General features: G+C 35.7%; 1 protein-coding gene across 1 annotated transcript in view; it reads right to left on the reverse strand.

The window, feature by feature from the left end:
• Positions 1-646: 646 nt before the first annotated feature.
• Positions 647-2,368, reverse strand: part of LOC119581758 (40S ribosomal protein S13-like) — a gene marked incomplete at its 5' end in the record, with an annotated part of 4,844 nt that continues 3,122 nt past the window's right edge. The window contains 2 exon segments of the mRNA XM_037929891.1: positions 647-804; positions 1,035-1,200. Of these exon segments, the coding sequence (XP_037785819.1) occupies positions 666-804; positions 1,035-1,200 (305 nt within the window). The 3' untranslated portion in view covers positions 647-665.

Raw genomic sequence — 2,368 nt, forward strand, 5'->3', positions numbered from 1 at the left:
CTATGCCAAGCCCTCTAGTTTAAATAAAATATTTGGTATACTGCACACAAATATACGACACGAATTGTGTTTCTCCCTTTCAGGGTTAGAGCTAGAAAATAAGTTCAGTGGGCTATTTGGCCCAAAGGAAAAAAATTATACAAACTTCATAAAAGCAATATTACCATTGGATAATACTGGCGAAAATCCCATTTTTCATTCCTCAGAATAAGAACGATTAACTGGTATAACAGTTGGAAGACCAACACAGAATGAGTGGGGTACTATTTCTTCCAAAAATGTCAGTTCAATCATTTACAGTTCTGTTGCAGACTAATACTTTATTATATATTTTCAAGACCATCTTCTCATATACTTTGCTAATTTTTTTTTACTATTGTACCAACATAGTACCATTCTAACATTCACATTGAAGAATCCAGGTAATATCTGTATAATACAAGTCCATAATATTCTTAACTTGTCATTTTCATGAACATGTTAGGTTGGACAATCTTAAACTGTAAAGGTTATATATCTCAAATATTATACAACACATTACTTCAGCAGGAAAGCTGCACCTGTATGAAACCAATAAAAAGGCATAAGCCCTAGCCTAAGGTATTTCTTGCTTGACAGAAGGAAAAGGTTACATAAAAAGCTTGAATCACTTGTCTAAACTTTATTTACGCAACAAGAGCGGAGGCAGTTGATGACTCATATTTCCAGTTGGGGGCCAAGACTGCACGGGACTTGTAGTAACGGCCAAGACGGTGAATACGGGACTCTACAAGAATAAGCCTGAACTTGGCGTCACGGTCCTTCCTGATGGTGACAAAAAGAAGATACATTAGGCATGTTCTAAAACCAATTTAAACTGGCTCCTAAAGTTTTGCATACATATAAGGAATATCCATGGATGAAAGCACCAGAATATCCATGGCATTAATGAATGCAGGCTAAATACAGCAAAAGTCTAACTTCAATTATGTATCAGGTCCTGTGAGAAATAGATCAAATTTCAAAAGATTCTATATTATATATTAGGTTCTTACCTTGTCCTCTCAAGATGCTTCCTGATAGCAACAGCCTTCTTGATAAGGTGATACAGATCCTCAGGGATATCAGGAGCCAGACCCTTGGCCTTCAGCACACGCAGAACCTTGTTGCCTGTGACGAAGCGCACCTGGGCGACACCATGGCTATCTCGAAGAAGGACACCTGGGGAAGAAAAGGGTTTCATAAACACACAAATAATACATGGCGAAAAATAACCAGTTTGTATCTTTGCCTTTTGTGCTAGATTTCCTTTTACTGAAACAAATCAACCCAGTTTGATACACTATCTTTAAAGTGATAACATATTAAACAAATATGAGCTATATCATAGATCATATCAACAAATGTACTATGTGAAACTCCACTAACACTTTTTGCAATTCATACATTCTGAAAACTAAACCTTTTTACTTTCCTGGTGCAAGTGACATACACCACCTGCAATTCAAAAAGTAACATTGCAGTATTTGATTAATTTCTATTAACATTTATTAAAGATAAAAAAATGATTAGTAATTGTAACATCTAATGTGTGAACCCACAAGAATAGCATTAAACTCCCAACAAACCCTTGCTTGGGTTATAACAACTCAATGGATCTTATTCTCTACAAACAATAAATGTGAAAGCAAAGGAAGCAGAGTATGTAAACTCAACATTCAGAATATTCTTTAAAAAAATAATACATTCAGAATGGACAATGTATTTATTATATTTTCTTGATTTTTGAAATAGGAGCTATAACCAATAAGTAAAATTTCAATCAGTTTATAAACAAAATCAATTACAAACAGCTACAGGCTATATTATATTCTTGGAGACAAATTCCACCATACAACAAGCACAGTTTCAGGAAACTGTCCAAGAACAGGATAGCTGTCCAGAATTACAGCAGAGAACCCATGAACAAATTACTTGCTTGGTGATGCCCAATACCAGAGCTCTAAACCTCACTCCTGTAAAGGCAACTTATCTTACATCATTTATTAAGACAAGGGTATCCAGACAACCCATAGGAACCAGTCCTAGCTCTTCTCTTGCCAAACATATGTAGGACAGGGTTTGTCTTCTAGAGTATTGAGGTCATGCATGGCATTGCTTCATGCCATTCTATTCTAGACATACCAAGAAAAGCAAAATCCTTGGGGTGAAAATCCTGCAATTGGATATTCTAATGAAATGACCCCTGATTTATTGTATGGAACTAGTCAAAGAACTACCTTGAAAGAATATTGTATGTGGTGCAGTCATTGTGAGGTGCATCAGATACTAGTTAAGTTCATTTGTTCAATATCTCCACACTAACAGAAATGTCAGTGTCAGCATCCCT

The sequence above is a fragment of the Penaeus monodon genome, chromosome 15 (assembly GCF_015228065.2).
Source record: "Penaeus monodon isolate SGIC_2016 chromosome 15, NSTDA_Pmon_1, whole genome shotgun sequence".
Classification (NCBI taxonomy): Eukaryota; Metazoa; Arthropoda; class Malacostraca; order Decapoda; family Penaeidae; genus Penaeus; species Penaeus monodon.